This window comes from Microtus oregoni, unplaced genomic scaffold, assembly GCF_018167655.1.
Source record: "Microtus oregoni isolate MIOR12 unplaced genomic scaffold, Mior012 000009F_ref0000495, whole genome shotgun sequence".
Lineage (NCBI taxonomy): Eukaryota > Metazoa > Chordata > Mammalia > Rodentia > Cricetidae > Microtus > Microtus oregoni.
Window position 1 is genome coordinate 20,570,579 of NW_024543068.1, and position 14,974 is coordinate 20,585,552.

The 14,974-nt window shown below is 52.4% G+C and overlaps 1 protein-coding gene across 2 annotated transcripts in view; it reads left to right on the forward strand.

Moving 5' to 3' along the window:
- The window catches only part of Sptb (spectrin beta, erythrocytic), a 128,702-nt gene that overhangs the window by 103,469 nt on the left and 10,259 nt on the right, over positions 1-14,974 (forward strand). For both annotated transcript variants that reach the window (XM_041658187.1, XM_041658188.1), the window contains exons 24-32: positions 214-344; positions 1,223-1,427; positions 1,691-2,065; positions 3,458-3,702; positions 5,022-5,160; positions 5,585-5,669; positions 6,932-7,128; positions 7,397-7,446; positions 7,919-7,994. In XM_041658187.1, the coding sequence (XP_041514121.1) occupies positions 214-344; positions 1,223-1,427; positions 1,691-2,065; positions 3,458-3,702; positions 5,022-5,160; positions 5,585-5,669; positions 6,932-7,128; positions 7,397-7,446; positions 7,919-7,994 (1,503 nt within the window). The remainder of the gene's footprint in view (positions 1-213; positions 345-1,222; positions 1,428-1,690; positions 2,066-3,457; positions 3,703-5,021; positions 5,161-5,584; positions 5,670-6,931; positions 7,129-7,396; positions 7,447-7,918; positions 7,995-14,974) is intronic.

Below are 14,974 nucleotides of genomic sequence, written 5' to 3' on the forward strand. Positions count from 1 at the left end.
GTAAGACTCTAAGGAGTTGAGAGAGGAGCCCAGAACAGCCCTCCTAGGAGTCACAGGAACAGGAAGGGAAGGCATGAAGGCTTTCCTCTTCAGCTGGGCTCCCCAGAGCTCGGCCTTAGCTTTCCAAAGAACAGAGTCAGGTGGGGCAGCGCTCGGATGGTGGATGGTGTGTGGTGGGACGGCACTCTGGTGCTGACCACTGCTGCTTGGCAGGATGAAGAGGGCGCTATCGTGATGCTCAAGCGGCACCTGCGGCAGCAGCGCACGGTGGAGGAGTACGGGCGGAATATCAAGCAGCTGGCCGGCCGCGCCCAGAACCTGCTGTCTGCAGGCCACCCTGAGGGGTATGTGTGCCCCCTGGGCTGATACGACCGGGTGTGGAAATCAAACCAGGGTCCCTTTAGGTCCAAGGGGGAAGAAATGGGACCGGTTTCCGCAGAACTAGAGGTCTCTGAACTACTGGTTGTCCCTATTTCATTTTATTCTTTGGGTTGTGCACAGAAGTCATACAAAGTAGGCCCCCCAAGACTGCATTTATAGAAAGGTCAGGGTCAGAGTGCCCCTGGTGAACTGGGAGCGCCACTTTTGAAGAGTTACCCTGTCCTAAGAGACCTGAAGGTCTTGCAGCAAATTCTTAGGTGGGAGTCAGGTAACTAAATACTGCCCAGACTTCACAGGCTGCCTCAGCCATGGCCCTCTCCTCAGCTACCATTAGGATATTAGGACACACCTCCCAACACACACTGTGTTTCCTGGGCAGTCACCCCACACATCTCCCAGGGAACCCCAAGAACTGAATCTCTGGTTCTATCCTTATCTGGAGAGCTAATTGGAATCACTCCTTCTGAAGCTTCATCCGTGATCCATGCTTTGTACTTGAATCTGTGAATCTGTGTGTGTGTGTGTGTGTGTGTGTGTGTGTGTGTGTATGGGGGGGGGGTACTGGGACAGAATTCCAATACAACCCTGCTGTCTCCTGATGGGGGTGTGCTTCCTTTTCTCCCCAGTTCTTTTCCTGGGAAAACCGTTGTAATTTCTGGGGTCTGGAGAAGAGTAGGTCGTCACCTCTAAGCCCGCTACTCTGGGTTCTTCTATTGTATTTTGTTTCGTTGTACTGAGATGGACCCTGTGATCTCACAACCTGCTAGGCAAGAAGGCTCCCCCAGGCCATGCTTCGGGTCTTGGTCACCTTCCTTAAAGCATTTCTTGGTTTGGCTCCCAGGGAACAGATCATCAGGCTCCAGGGACAAGTAGATAAGCAGTATGCGGGGCTGAAGGACATGGCTGAGGAGCGCAGGCGGAAGCTGGAGAACATGTACCACCTGTTCCAGCTCAAGAGAGAGGCTGACGACTTGGAGCAGTGGATTACAGAGAAAGAGATGGTGGCCTCATCCCAGGAAATGGGGCAAGACTTTGACCACGTGACCGTGAGTACCCACAGCTCTTACTTTCTTTGCCTTCCTCTAACTTCGTAGACAGAGGCCACCGTCACCCCAGACCCACCTGTCCCCTCCCCTGCCAAGTGGGAGAAACTGCAGAGATGCGGTCACGCCAGTGGGGGTAACTGAAAGACAGTGGACCCTGGAGAGCATGTGACAGCCAGCTCCAGGTGGCCACAGTGGCAACCTGACAAAGTGACCCCACGCGCCCTTGCGCTCAGCTAACCACATTCTGTCTACCCTGTGTTCAGATGCTCCGTGACAAGTTCCGAGACTTCGCCCGGGAGACAGGGGCGATCGGGCAGGAGCGGGTAGACAACGTGAATGCTATCATCGAGCGGCTCATCGACGCCGGCCACAGCGAGGCAGCCACCATTGCCGAGTGGAAGGATGGACTGAATGACATGTGGGCCGACCTGCTGGAGCTCATTGACACCCGCATGCAGCTGCTGGCTGCCTCCTACGACCGGCACCGCTACTTCTACACAGGCACTGAGATCCTGGGCCTCATAGATGAGAAGCACAGAGAGCTGCCCGAGGATGTGGGGCTGGACGCCAGCACGGCTGAGTCTTTCCACCGGGTCCACACCGCCTTCGAGCGGGAGCTCCACCTCCTGGGTGTGCAGGTACCTTCCACCCGCTTCCTACCTGTAGGCATCTCAACCACCTTCTCCTGGTTTCTCTTCCTTGGACAGCCAGCAGCACAGGACAGAGCCCAGCAGCTCTCGGGAATTTATTAGTTTCAGGAGTCATGCTGCAAGCTGCAGTCTTCTGGCTTGTGTACTGTTTACTAGCGAGCACAGCCGTGCTGTGTCAGTACTAGGTATGATTTCAAGTGATGTGCGCAGTTGCTGGATCTTCACAGCCGCCTCTGAGGAGGCACTCACGGTGTGTTTGCAGACAAGGACAATGAGGCAGAGAGGGTCACGGTTGCCTGGAAAATAAGAGATTCAAAGTGGAGCCTGAACGCAGGTCCTAGTGCCCTGGCTCAAGATCCCTCATGTTTAGTTAGCTATCAGACAGGGCTGCCATTCACGGGGTTCTAGAGTCCCTAAGAGTTGCCTGAATTGCCAGGCGGTGGTGGCACACACCTTTAATCCTAGCAACCGGGAGGTAGAGATAGGTGGATATCTGTGAGTTCAAGAACAGCCTCGTCTATTGAGTGAGTTCCAGGACAGGCTCCAAAGTTACAGAGAAAATCTATTTAGAATAATGAAAAAAATATTCTGCCTAAATCCACTCCCTGATGACTGGGGCAAACCCTGAGGAACCTCTGTAGACTCTCTAGATTTCTCTGAGCTTGACTAGGTAGAAAGGATTAAGCAAGGGACTCCAGCTGCCAGCTCCCCAGGCTTCCAGTGGAGTACGGAGAGTTGGGCTACTGTACAGTCTTAAGCTGGCTCTGCAGGGTTCAGAGAACACCGACAAAGCTGGACCCCTGGTTTATCTTAGGGATTTGTCCTCCTGCTGGAGGTGGGGTCTGGTATGTAACTGTTGTATCTGGGGTGTCAGAACTACTGAGACAGGTATAGCTGCATTGAGGCTTGAGGAGAGAGGCTTCATTGTCCCTGCGTGGGCCCCAGTCAAAGGATCTTTGAAGAGGGAGCATGGGGGTGAATAAGAACCAGGGACCCGAGTGTACAGGTCCAGTCCCAGCTGTCCCTGTGATTAGTGGGAGGAACCTGGAGTTGCCCACTTAGCATCCCTGTGCCTTGGTTCCCGCATCACAGAAGCAGGGATATAGTAGTACCTCTGGATGGATTGCCTTAAAGAGGAAGAGAGCTAATTAGGACCGTGCTTGCGCAGTCTCTCATTGTTGCACTCCGGAGAAGGCCAAGGGGAATTGAGACAGACCCTCCTATTCTCAAATCCTGGGCCAGAGATTAGCACATGCCCTGGGCAGGCAGAGGTGCTAGAGCAGGGGACCCTATCCTGTAGCAGCCTGCTTCCCAGTAGCACCCTGGGGAGGACTCTGATGGAGATGGTTGCACTCCCAATAACACATCATAAAACCACAGGTGCAGCAGTTCCAGGATGTGGCCACCCGACTGCAGACAGCATATGCAGGAGAGAATGCAGATGCCATCCAGAGCAAGGAGCAGGAGGTGTCCGCGGCCTGGCAGGCACTACTTGATGCATGCGCTGGGCGCCGGGCTCAGCTGGTGGACACAGCAGACAAGTTCCGCTTCTTCAGCATGGTTCGCGACCTCCTCTCCTGGATGGAGAGTATCATCCGGCAGATCGAGACCCAGGAGAGACCCAGGTGAGGGGTGTGTCCTCAGGGATGCTCAAGTACCATGGTTCTCAACCTTCCTGACGCTGCGACCCTTTAATACAGTTCCTCATGTCGTGGTGACCCTGACCATAACATTTTTGTTGCTATTTCATAACTGTAATTTTGCTACTGTTATGAATCATAATGTAAGTGTGTTTTCCGATGGCCTTAGTCAACCCCTGTGAAAAGGTCATTTGACCCCCAGTGGGCTGTGACCCACAGGTTGAGAACCACTGCTCTCGTACATCCTGAGAGAGTCAAGGCTCCTCCCCCGAGGGATGGTCCCAGTGAATGGAAGTTCCTGAGGGGTACCAGAGACCTGATTGGGTTCGGATGGAAACACAGTGATTTATCATCTGCTGGGAGGACTGACCTTTTCAAAGTAAAAGGTCGTATAGATTCTCCAAGGGGACCATGACCACTATCAGTGAAAACAGGTGACTCATATATCCAGAGGTGGACAGGCTCCAGACCATTCTTCCTCAGCACTGGGATGTCACGGTCACTCCCCTAAAACTCAATATAAAGTTAACTGTCCATACGAGGCCAGGTCAGACTCATGGGCAATTGAAATCCAGTGGGGCTGGACCTCTGCCGCAGCCAGTATTGATGACCTCTCTCTGTCCCTCTGTTCCCCCGCCACCATACACATTAACATTTTCAGAGATATGATTCATATGCCATCCTTGACCTATTTAAAGTGTATTATCCTGTGGTGTTCATATATTCCCAATTATGCGATCATTGCCCACAATCTAAGTTAATATATTTCATCATCACCACACACACGCACTATACACACACACACACACACATATGATTGTACACATGCACGCGCACGCACACACGTGTATATGTGCACGCACAAAACCACTCCCATGTGTAGTCAATCATTGTGCTCCCTGACTCTAGCCCCTGGGGCAGCTGCTTTTCTACTTTCTGTCTTTCTAGGTTGACCTGTTCTCTAAGTTTTATATAAATGGTGTCACATAGTACATTATCTCCCGTGGCTGCTTTCTTTCCTTCGCCTGTTTCAAAGGCTCATCCATGTAAACATGATTCAGTACTTTATTCCTTTTTACCGTCAAATCATATTCCCCAGGCATCACTGGGGTACCTCTTCACCTTGCTGAGCCACTGACCAATGAAGACACTAAAATGCCAGTGTCACTGCTGGGACTGAGACAGAAGAGGAATTGCAGGCTAGCCAGAGAGAAGAAAGAATAGGGACCAACTCCTTGAGGCAGGTCTGAGTGGCCCAATTTGTCTCTCCAACTGCATCTCTGCTCTGGCCCTCCTGTCCCCAGGGATGTCTCCTCTGTGGAATTGCTCTTGAAGTATCACCAGGGCATCAAAGCTGAGATCAACACCAGAGCCAAGAACTTTAGCACCTGCCTAGAACTCGGGGAGTCCCTGCTTCAGCGGCAACACCAGGCCTCAGATGAGGTGAGTCCCTCATTGTTCCTGGCCCATGCTTGCTGGCCAAGCAGCTTCAGGGAGCTGAACGGGGAGGAGGGGATGCTTCCAAGGAGCTGAGGTGCCTGCCTTCAGGCCAGAAATCGGAGCCATAGGAACCTGTCCCCTGCTTTGGGGAGGTGGATGCTCACTGAAGGAGAGCAGGCCCATACCTGCTCGGTACCTACATGTGCACGTACTTCCGAGTTGTTAACTCTACTTCACAGGTGAGACACCTCACAGGTGCCTCAGAAGGATGAAGTCATGACCCCAAAGCCACACACTGGCAAGTAGCAGAGCCGAGACTTGAATCTAGGACTGTGTGACCAAGCTTGCTCTTGGAAGCTGTGTGTGGCTGCCTGGGACAGTAGGGAGAATCGCTAAAGCCTGGGCTCTTCCCCTTTCTGCCCCACAGATCCGGGAGAAATTGCAGCAGGTGGTGTCCAGAAGGCAGGAGATGAATGACAAGTGGGAGGCCCGCTCTGACAGGCTCCACATGTGTGAGTATAGCTCAGGGCTGGGGAACCTGAGACCCCTACTGGAGGTAGCAGGTACCACACCTTGCCTGGAGGAAATTCCATTGCAGTACAAGGCTCTAGGCCCCGGCCTGAGTGAAGGCAGGAAGAAGGCCTGTGTAGACACATGTTCCACCCTCTTACCCCTGCCCACCCTTCTTGTCACCCACTACCGCCCTGCCTGTGCCCAGGTTGGTTCCCCTGCTGAGCTGTGGCTTGCGAGGGGTCAGGCAGCACTAGTTTCTCCTGGGTATTTGACCTTCTTGTTCTATGGAGGTGAGGTGCTCTGTCCTCCAGCAGCTAGAGGCTGAGGAGAGAGAGAAGAAAAATCTTACCTCCCAGGTAAGTCATGAACAAGAATAAAGCCAGGACTAGTTGATCCCTATGCAGGCTCGTCTGTGACCTTGTGAGATGGATGAGAACAAGAATTGGAGGCAGGGGATTGCTCCCTAAAGCGAGGCGATGTGAGCCACAATAAAGTTGGTCCCAATGGCTGCTTTAAAACTATGACTGTATCGAAAAACAAAAAAATAAAAAAAATAAATAAAACTATGACTGTGACTGTGCGTGGTGGCACACACAATTAATCTTAGCACTTTGGGGGGCGGGGGTCGAGGCAGGAGGATTGAGAGTCTGAGGCTAGCCTAGACTGAACACTGAGACCTGTCTCAAAAGCTAAGGGCTAGGGATGAAATTCAATGATAGAGTATTTACTTAGTATTAGTATGCACGTAGGCCTGAGTTTGACCCCCAGCACCACCATACAAAATAAAAAAATTATATATATATATATGTGTGTGTGTGTGTGTGTATGTATATATAATATTATATATAAATATATATAATTTTTATTATATATATTTATATAACATATATATAGAGAGAGAAATTTATGTAAATAACATTATATACATGTAAATTTTTATGTAGTCATTGGTAGAGATGGGGTAAGAGATACATGTAAATTTTTATGTAGACATGTAGTCATTGGTAGAGATGGGGTAAGAGATACATGTAAATTTTTATGTAGACATGTAGTCATTGGTAGAGATGGGGTAAGAGATACATGTAAATTTTTATGTAGACATGTAGTCATTGGTAGAGATGGGGTGGGCCTCTAGTGTGGGGATGGAATGGCTAACACAGAAATTCACCACTGAGCAAAGTACCCATATAGTTGAGGGATACGTGAGTGCTAACTGACCCTGGGGCCTTGTGGGTGGGTTTGTGGCTTCTTCTCCTGGCAGTGCTGGAGGTGTGCCAGTTCTCGAGGGATGCCTCTGTGGCCGAGGCATGGCTGATCGCCCAGGAGCCCTATCTGGCCAGCCGGGACTTTGGACACACAGTGGACAGCGTGGAAAAGCTCATCAAGAGGCACGAGGCTTTTGAGAAGTCCACAGCGAGCTGGGCAGAGCGCTTTGCTGCCCTGGAGAAGCCCACCACGGTGAGCGGAGGTCGTCTGGGGGACCGGGAAGGCCGCAGCTATTGGGATGGGCTGTTACAAGGTACTCCCAGCCAGCTGCCGTGTACCTGGGCTGGTGTCGGAGGGTAAACAGGTACAAGAAAGTACTGGCGCATAAACACCAAAGACAAAGGCTGTGACTCGGGTACAGACATTAGGGCATGTTGGGGTTCAGGGCCAAACTGAGATTATCTGAGAATGTAGCTCCCCTACATGACTGCTCTGACCACTTTACCTTTTCCTCCCCCAGCTGGAGCTTAAGGAACGCCAGACTCCAGAAAGACCCGCAGAGGAACCTGGGTGAGTGTCGGCACTGTGTGCCTGTGTACAGGAAGCCAAGCATGCTGTAAAGGAGGCGGCTGGGGAGTAGGGAAAGGAAGCTACTGACCAGCAGCTGCTATGTGAACAAAGACGTTTGACCTCTTCTCCTGGGTGCCCTGTCAAGACAATTCAGAATGGATGGAGCTTAAGAGTTGGGTTGCACCGGGTCCAGTAGCCTGAAAGGAAGGGGTGGCTAGCAATGGCTGTCACTAAGCCAGCCTCTTCCTTAGGAACCCCTGGACACTGCCCTTAAGCTGTCTCACATGGAATTCATTCATTTCTCAAGTATTTATCTTCACTTTTCCCATGAAGCCTTGCGGCGTGTCCTTGCCGAGCACCTCTGGGAAAGAGAGCCAAGGATAATGCGCTATGCATGCTCTGAGCTCCCCAGGGGGTAGAGAGCCAGAGAAAACCAGGCACCTGACACTAAAGAGGGTTGTGTCTTCCGTAGGCCTCAAGAGGAGGAAGGCGAGACAGCTGGCGAGGCTCCCCAGGTCCACCGTGCGGCCACTGAGCGAACATCCCCGGTCAGTTTCATGTCCCGCCTGTCTAGTTCCTGGGAGTCGCTGCTGCCAGAGCCCGGTCACCCCTTCTAGGCTCAGCCAGGGCAGAAGGAAGGCGAGGACAGGGTGGGCTGCCTAGTCCCCCACCCTCACCCTGCCCCTCTAAGGAGCCTTCTTTAGATCAGTCTACTTTTATATTAGATTTTAATTCTTAAATAAGTCCTCTCCTTCCAACCCAGAAACCAGCCCACCAACATGGTTCTACAAGTTTGGTCTTATCTAGCCTAGTAAGTTTTATGGGACGGCTACATCCCCAGCAGCACAGGGACAACACTTTATACAGAGGCAATTCCTTTCGGTACATGGTCTCCCTATTTTCCTTCAAACTCCGTCCTTAGCACAGTGCCCCCTTCATATACATGCTGGCACATACCTGTACCAGGCACATGGACCAACAGACCGTCTCTTCCTGCCTGAGCCCCCCACAGGCATTCCATGCAGCAAGTGTGAATATCCACCCTTCTAGAAGATTTCTTCTTTCTCGGCAGAGCCCATCCCCCATGGCTATGGGTCATAGAGTTTGTCTATGGGGATGGTTCTGAGGCAAGTGCAGAGGAGAACCCAGAGATCTTAGCCCTACAGGGAAACCCCAGTTAATAGAACAGTGAGCCAGAACCTTATCTGAGCGGTTTAAAGAAAAATGGCTTCCAGAGGCCCGGGACATACAGCCTTATGCTGTTACCCCAGAGCGGGTTCTTTTGGACCCTGAGAGTCTGTTCAGGAAGCCCAGGCAGCTCTGACTCGGGTTGGAAAGATGCCGTGGGGAGTAGCTAGCTGAGAAGAAAGCAAGAGTCCATAAGTGATTCACGCCAGTGCATGGATCTCTGTGGCATGTGGCTTTGGGGATTGCAGGAGCATCAGATACTTAGTGTTCCCCCTCCCGGAGCCCAGGTGAGCATGAGTGACCTGAGTAGGGAATAGAAAGATTAGCATCCTCGGTGGGAAACTTCTGCTATGTGGGCTACCCCAAGAGATGCATATACCTCCCTGTGCAAAATCCCTGTACACACACACACACGCACACACACACACACACACACACACGCTACCCTGAGAAAGATTTATATACCTCCCCGTGAAAATCCCTGTACACACACACACACACACGCACACACACACACACACACTACCCTGAGAAAGATTTATATACCTCCCTGTGCAAAATCCCTGTACACACACACACGCACACGCACACACACACACACACACACACACACACGCTACCCTGAGAAAGATTTATATACCTCCCCGTGCAAAATCCCTGTACACACACACACACACACGCACACACACACGCTACCGTGAGAAAGATTTATATACCTCCCCGTGCAAAATCCCTGTACACACACACACACACACACACGCACACACACACGCTACCCTGAGAAAGATTTATATACCTCCCCGTGCAAAATCCCTGTACACACACACACACACACACACACGCACGCACGCACACACACACGCTACCCTGAGAAAGATTTATATACCTCCCCGTGAAAAATCCCTGTACACACACACACACACACACACACACACACGCTACCCTGAGAAAGATTTATATACCTCCCTGTGCAAAATCCCTGTACACACAACACACACACACACCTGCGCACACGCTACCCTGAGAAAGATTTATATACCTCCCCGTGAAAAATCCCTGTACACACACACACGCTACCCTGAGAAAGATTTATATACCTCCCTGTGCAAAATCCCTGTACACACACACACACACACACACACACACACGCTACCCTGAGAAAGATTTATATACCTCCCTGTGCAAAATCCCTGTACACACACACACACACACGCACACACACACACACACACACACACACACACACACACACACACGCTACCGTGAGAAAGATTTATATACCTCCCCGTGCAAAATCCCTGTACACACACACACACCCCCTCGGAGCCTTTGGTCTCCTTTTCTGAGATGTAGTAGCCCATCCTGGTCAGCAGAGGGCACTGCTGGGCTCTGCTGGAAGACCTATCTCTGAAGATCCTGCTGCTGGTCCCATCACCCTATCTGTGGTAAACTGTCATCCAGCTCCCTTTTCCCAGCACCAACTCCCCTGACCCCATCCCCACCTCACCCTACTCCCACCAGAGGGAGAGAGAACTCCAGGGGCTGATATGGACTGTGGACAAGGGCTGGAGCTGTCCCTGCCTCCTGCCTCCACCTTCTGCGCTTCTGCCCTGCATCCCTGTGTGTCTGCATGCCGTGGTGTCCCCGGTGTGCGGGCTTCATGACCACCTGAGCATCTCGGCACCATTGTCTGTCGTGTACGTGTACGTCTGTGCCAGTGTAACTACGTGTGCACCCGAGCCACCTCCATCCAACACCTGAATATCACTGGGTTGGGAGGAATAAAATTTGCTTAAATCTGAGTGTTTCTCTGGGGGAGGAGTGAGCCCCTTCGGGAGGCCCTTGCTGAGGAACCAGCCACTCACCAGATGGGAAAAGCAGCCAGATGGCTAATCAAATGAACACCAGACCCAGGGCCTCCTGGAGACAGACTTCCTGCTGCAGCCCTTTCCAAGCCTTTAAGATGCTTGGGGAGGACCTAACTCCAAATCATCTCTGATATGAAAAAGAGGATGGAGCCCATACTGGTGGAGAAAACCCAACCCAGTTTCACAGAGCTCCTCCCACGCCCTGTTTTGCTGCCCTTCACAGAACCTCTGGCCCATCACAGGAAGGTTCAGCTGTCTGCTGCGCCTTCTCATGCATAGGCCTGGGGTGCCATGGCTCTCCCGCTGGTCCTATCTGTACAGTCTGGTGTCGGGTCCTGTAGTATAGACACATGCCACATTGCTTCGTGTAAAAGCCCTTACTAATGCATGCCGCTTCCTGCTGGAGTGACAAACGGGAGTGGATCAAGCACCCTTGCCCTGTCTGGATAGTGCATCCCGCAGGGCAGCACCCTGCAGGCCCCAATCCAATCTTCCCTTCCTGTGTGTGTACATGCAATGAGTGAGCTGCCAAACCATCACTGCAATGCCACTGCTGCCCCTCGCCTCTGCATGTTAGAGTGCATTCTGGTAAAAAAAAAAAAAAAAAAAAAAAAAAAGCCAGGCCCTCCCCACAGGTAAGTGTGAAGGCAGGCCAAAGACAAGGTATCATGAGGAGCAGGACTTGAAGTCAGAATGGCTGGAGTCTGGTCTTTGGTTCTGTTGGAACATTGTGTGGGTTTGGAGCCCTCCCTTCCCCCTCCAAGTCCATTGCCCTATAAAGGTCCCTTTGTGGGGTCGCAGAAAGTCCATGTGTCAGCAATGTAGCCTTTCAAGGGAGGGGTTGGAGGAGATGGCTTTCCTGTTTCCCACCATCTGCTCCTAACTCTGAGGCCCCACCAAATATCGTGAGGCCAGGACAGGGAAGAAGAGGTCATGGGCTAGGACACTGGCCCTTGTCCCTATTTGGGGAGAGGGCTGGGGTGGGGGCTGGTAGCTTTGTTGTGTGTCTGCCCAGAGTGTGATACATGAGAACATTCTGGCAAGTGGCAGACACCCTCTCTGCCTTAGGTACCGTCCCTTCTCCTCGGAAAAGGCCCTGGCGGAGTGTTCTTCATCTTCCAGGCCAGAGTGGTGGGTGTTTGTGGGAAGATGTCTTCTCCGGGAGGGAGGAAAGTGGGCTCTCGTGGTGTTAACGCGGGTGTGAGTTTCCCCAGCCTCAAGACCTCTTCCTACACGCTGCTCTTGCACTGCCCCTGCGGGGCTACTGCGATGACAGGAGTGACACTCTAAAGACACGGATGTCCTCAGGGGCTGTAATAAGAAGCAGTCTCCTGGTTGGAACCAACATACCCTCCCTGCCTCCAGGTCCCCAGGCTAGACTTCAGTGTGCAGTGCAGGAGGACCCTGGAAATGAAGGCCACTCCAGAGAGTGGCATTGTGGGTACCACTTATGGTGAAGCTTCTGCAGGCTGTCAGGGAGGAATCTTTTTTCCCAGGGCAGTTCACGAACATCGCTTTTAAGTGCGACCTCCTAAGACTGGCAACACAGCCAAATTCCCTGGGGAGTGGGGCCGAGCATCACAGCAGAGCTGATGGACTGAGCTGGATCTCTCTGATCCTTGTCTCTTCCTTCCGTTGTCTCAGAGGCTTTGAGAAATAGCCAGCACTGGCAATGGAGGGGGGCAGTACCGCAGGGACTATGGGGGCACTAGGATCGGGGTCCGTGGCCACGTTTGTGCAAAGGCTGCTAGCCCCAGCCACTGTTGCCCCCAGCAGCAACCTCCCCATCAACTCAGAACTTTAATCAGTAGCCGGCAGTGAGGCTCTGATGTTGGTGGGCGCTGTGGGTGTGGAATAGCAGCTGTGTTTCTTCTTGCCTGAACAGCTTTCCCAGTCCTTACCCCTCCCCACCCCCGAACAGCGGCTTTTTCAGACATTTTGCAGTGAATGCAAATCCTGTTTGTTCCAAATGGGCAGTCTCGGCCTGGAACGAACGTCAGCTCTGCCCCAAACTTGGGCGTGTTTCTGTCTCCCCAGGATGCCTGAGTCAGCGTGGCAAGGGCGTGTCTGCCTGCAGCCTGGCACTGTGCCCTGGCTCCCTGGAGAAACCTGCTCTCCTTCTGGACACTTACCCACAGCTGGGTGAGCCAGCTTTCTCTGTGCAATGCCAGATGCCAACGCCTGGCCGCTCTGCTGCAAAGTCTTCTGAAATTCCTTGTTTCAAGCTATGTCTCCCAGGGTCCCAGATACTGGTGGGCTCAGGATGAGACCCTGTTAACATTTGGAAGTGCCTCAGAGTGGGTGGGAAACTGGTTATCTGGACACTAGTGATTTAGTGCTGAGGACCAGGTCACTGAGAAACTCAGCAGCTATCAGCCCCTCTAATGTCAACACAGGTGACAGGCTTGGTAAAGACGATCCCTGAAGAAGCCTTGCTCTCCTCTGGTGGCAGGGGACCAGGTCTCCTCTTCCTGTGTCCACAAGGAGCCGGCAATCTTCCCACTTAATTTTTCTTTGTCCGGTGGCCTGTACCATATTCTCGCCATCTTGCCTGAGCTCCACAGTAGCTAGTTCAGAGCGCTGAGTCCTGGGGTATAGCATTGAGCTACTCTGCTCCATAAACCCCACTTCTCCTGAGAGCCCCTCACCATCTCCTGGCCTGCCATCCGTGGGGATGCTGGCTAACTGCCCCAGCTTGCCTTTTCTTCCCCACCCCTACACTTCTGTCCAACACAGCCTCTCTTTTCTCCTCTGGGGTAGCCCTTCCTACCCAGCCCAAGTTTCCATCTCTTTGGCTACTTTCAACTCAGCAAGCTGACTCTTTTTCTTCTCTTGCAAACAGCTGCCTTCACACAGCCCTTACAAACTGTCTAGACAACCCTTCTTCCCCGGAGCCTGGGAGCCAAGAGATCAGACACTGGGGAGAGAGAAAATGTCATCAACAGGTGGCTCTGCTTGCCCTGCCATCACCTGGTACCATTTGATTGCCTAAGGCACCTAGCAGTGAAGCTTACGTGGCACAAACCCTGTTTCCAGCCCCTTCCAGTGTAGCCTGGATGTGATCATACCACCTTAACAGATTGGCCACATGTAAGCTGGGCACGTCTCACTTAGACTGGAAACCCCACCAGGTGATACTTTCTTCAGGAGTCATGGTATTACACACACGTAAACACACCTGGACTGAGTTGAGAGAGCCTTGTGTTTGGAGCCAGGCAACCCTGTGCCTTCCACCTTCCATTGTTAGATCTGACTCTCCTGGTCAGTAAAACGAGAAAGCTGTGAGGAATCTGGCACTTAGCCTATGGTCATTTAAGTCCCGTCATCCTCACCCCAGCCCTCCATCTTTTAGAAGAACTGTCCCTCGTATGGACTGTGACATTGCCAAGGCCTTAGACACCAACCAGCCTGCTCCATCCCTGAGACTCCCATCTCCATTTGTCCCAGGCTCCTGTCACAGAACTTGTTACTGCTGATGTCCAGCTATCTGCTCTGAGGTCCATCCCTGCACCCTGGTTCTCACCAACATTAACTGTAGGGAGGAAACTGTCAGTAGAGGTGTCTTTGCTTACGGGGTACATCTTAATTCACTGAGCATCTTCAGAACTTTGGGAAGACCCTGTGGTCCTGAAGCAGGCTACTTTGGCCTGTGGAATTAATGGTCTATGTGCAGCCCCCACACTACCTACTGGCGGATTCTGGAAATGCATCTTCAAGTCAGTTCCCCCAGAAGAAATTTAACCCTTTCTGTCCACTTTCCCACTTCTCAACATCGGTGAGGAAGCTCCTCACTCCAAGCTGCCCGGCGGGGCAGTGTGCTTAAAAGCCAAGCTTATGTGACTTGCTTGGCTTTGCAAGGCTCTGTGAAGATTCCAAGACTCAGGTGGCTGTCCCTCTTGCATCAGGAACCTGGGGCCTCTTCTTGGTTTGGCTTCAATCCCACATCTTACCAGGTCCCACAAGGCTCTTCTGAGTACCTTTTCTTCCCATAATGCCCCTTGATCAGCAGGCAATGCCTTTCTTTCTCTGATATCCCAGCAGATGATTTGCTGATCAGCGAACTGAACCAGCCTCCATCGCAGGTGGTGCCTCCTTATGTGGCAGGGCCACCATGCCCACTTGTCCTCACTCAGGGTCTAGACACTTTCATCACCTCCCAGCCCGTTACCCAGAATTCCCTCCAGGTAGCTAGGGCATTCTCCTTCAGGCTGTCTCCAGCTCCTCTGCTGTGCTGTCCTAAGATGGACACCCCTCAGTGATGCGGAACTGAGTTTTTCTGATAACCAAGGCCGGCTGTGCTGGCTGAATGCAGAGAGGGTGCTGGGGGGGGGGGGGGCTCTGCTCACCTCCTCCATCCAGTGCCTATGCAGAACCTGCCTGTCCTTAATACGTGCACCTGTGCTGGGTGCAGAGCAACCCTGAGCCTCTAGGCACTTCCTGGCAGACAGGTACAGAGGCTCTCCCCCAGTCCA